Below are 1439 nucleotides of genomic sequence, written 5' to 3'. Positions count from 1 at the left end.
AAGAAGAGTGAAATAGAAAACCCTAGCTCAAAAAAACATAAAAAATAAAACATAAAACATGCATTTCTAAAGTGCAACAGAAAAGTAAGGGAGAGAAGAAAGATACAAAAAGAAAAAAAAATCATTCTACCTTAATAGTATATTCCCCTAGATCAAGTTTGGAGAGAACTTGGTGGACAAGCTGAACACACTCGGCATCCGGAAGCATGGCCTCATACTGGCCAGCAATGTCGAAATCACACTGGTAGAATTCTCTGTAGCGACCTGAAAGCATACCGTGTGTGAATATTCCAATATTCTTTTAATCAACAGAAAGCAGCATGTAGAATATTTCTTTATTGCAGTAATAACATTTCATCAACTAAAGATGACACTAATGATGATCAGTTAATAATGCCAATGTTGATAATAATAACCATAAAAAAGGTGATAGTGATAATGACAATACCAATACAAATAAAGTATAACAACAATAAAATAATAATAATCATAACAAAAATAGTAACATAATAAAAATAATAATAATAACAATAACAATAATAATAATAGAAAAATAAAAACAGTACCAATAGTACAACTACTGCTAATAATAAAAAACAAATAAATACAAATCACTGATATATTCTTTACAAAAAATCAAAACCACACCTCTGGTCATAGCTGGGTTGTCCCTGCGGTATACTCTGGCAACGTGGTACCGCTTGATGTTTGTGATTTTGTTCATGGCAACATAGCGGGCGAAGGGCACAGTCAAGTCATACCTCAGAGAAAGGATCTCACCACCCTGGTCCTCCAAGTCATAAATGAGCTTTGAGTCTTCTCCATATTTCCCAGTAAGCACATCCTGTTCAAGCAAAAAGACTTGTCTGATTAGGTAGGAAATGGGTATGAGTACTACCAATTCTATTACCTTTTCAAAACAAATGTAGCAAAACCAGGATACTCTGCAATAAATGACTCCTAAGTAGCTAGGTCTACATATTCTAAAAGCTACTATGAATTCAAAATTGAAAAGGCATCTCTGTACTTACCTTCAGTTCAAATACTGGGGTCTCAATTTCAACTGCACCATGCATATGGAACACTGAATATATAGTATTAAACACCTGCAAGAAATTAAACATTCCTGTACTCAAAGGCAATAAAAATATTTTCTGATCCTTTCTAAACTTCTGATCATTACATGTAATTGCCACAAACTTAAAAATACATATCAGCTATGATAATTTTCCAACTGAAGTTCATTAAGATTTTTTCAGCACCACCTTTTTTCAGGATACTAAACACAAAGGATTTGAATTTGAATGAATAGAAAAAATATATGCAATAGGAAATTTGTACCTAACACCAGCATCTTTTTCCAACATACCTTTCTCCTTACTGCCATCTCAGAGGGGTTATAATCCCTAGTGCCTTTTGGGGTTTTAAGGACAAATTTT

General features: G+C 33.2%; 1 protein-coding gene across 1 annotated transcript in view; it reads right to left on the bottom strand.

The window, feature by feature from the left end:
* Positions 1 to 130: 130 nt before the first annotated feature.
* The window catches only part of LOC119577869 (histidine--tRNA ligase-like), a gene marked incomplete at its 3' end in the record, with an annotated part of 7637 nt that continues 6328 nt past the window's right edge, over positions 131 to 1439 (bottom strand). The window contains 4 exon segments of the mRNA XM_037925493.1: positions 131 to 264; positions 649 to 844; positions 1032 to 1106; positions 1370 to 1439. The exon segment at positions 1370 to 1439 is cut by the window's right edge and continues 35 nt beyond it. Coding sequence (XP_037781421.1) covers positions 131 to 264; positions 649 to 844; positions 1032 to 1106; positions 1370 to 1439 — 475 coding nt within the window.

This window comes from Penaeus monodon, chromosome 10, assembly GCF_015228065.2.
Source record: "Penaeus monodon isolate SGIC_2016 chromosome 10, NSTDA_Pmon_1, whole genome shotgun sequence".
Lineage (NCBI taxonomy): Eukaryota > Metazoa > Arthropoda > Malacostraca > Decapoda > Penaeidae > Penaeus > Penaeus monodon.
The sequence above is the reverse complement of the archived record's forward strand: the minus strand, read 5'-3'. Positions and strand labels throughout refer to the sequence as shown.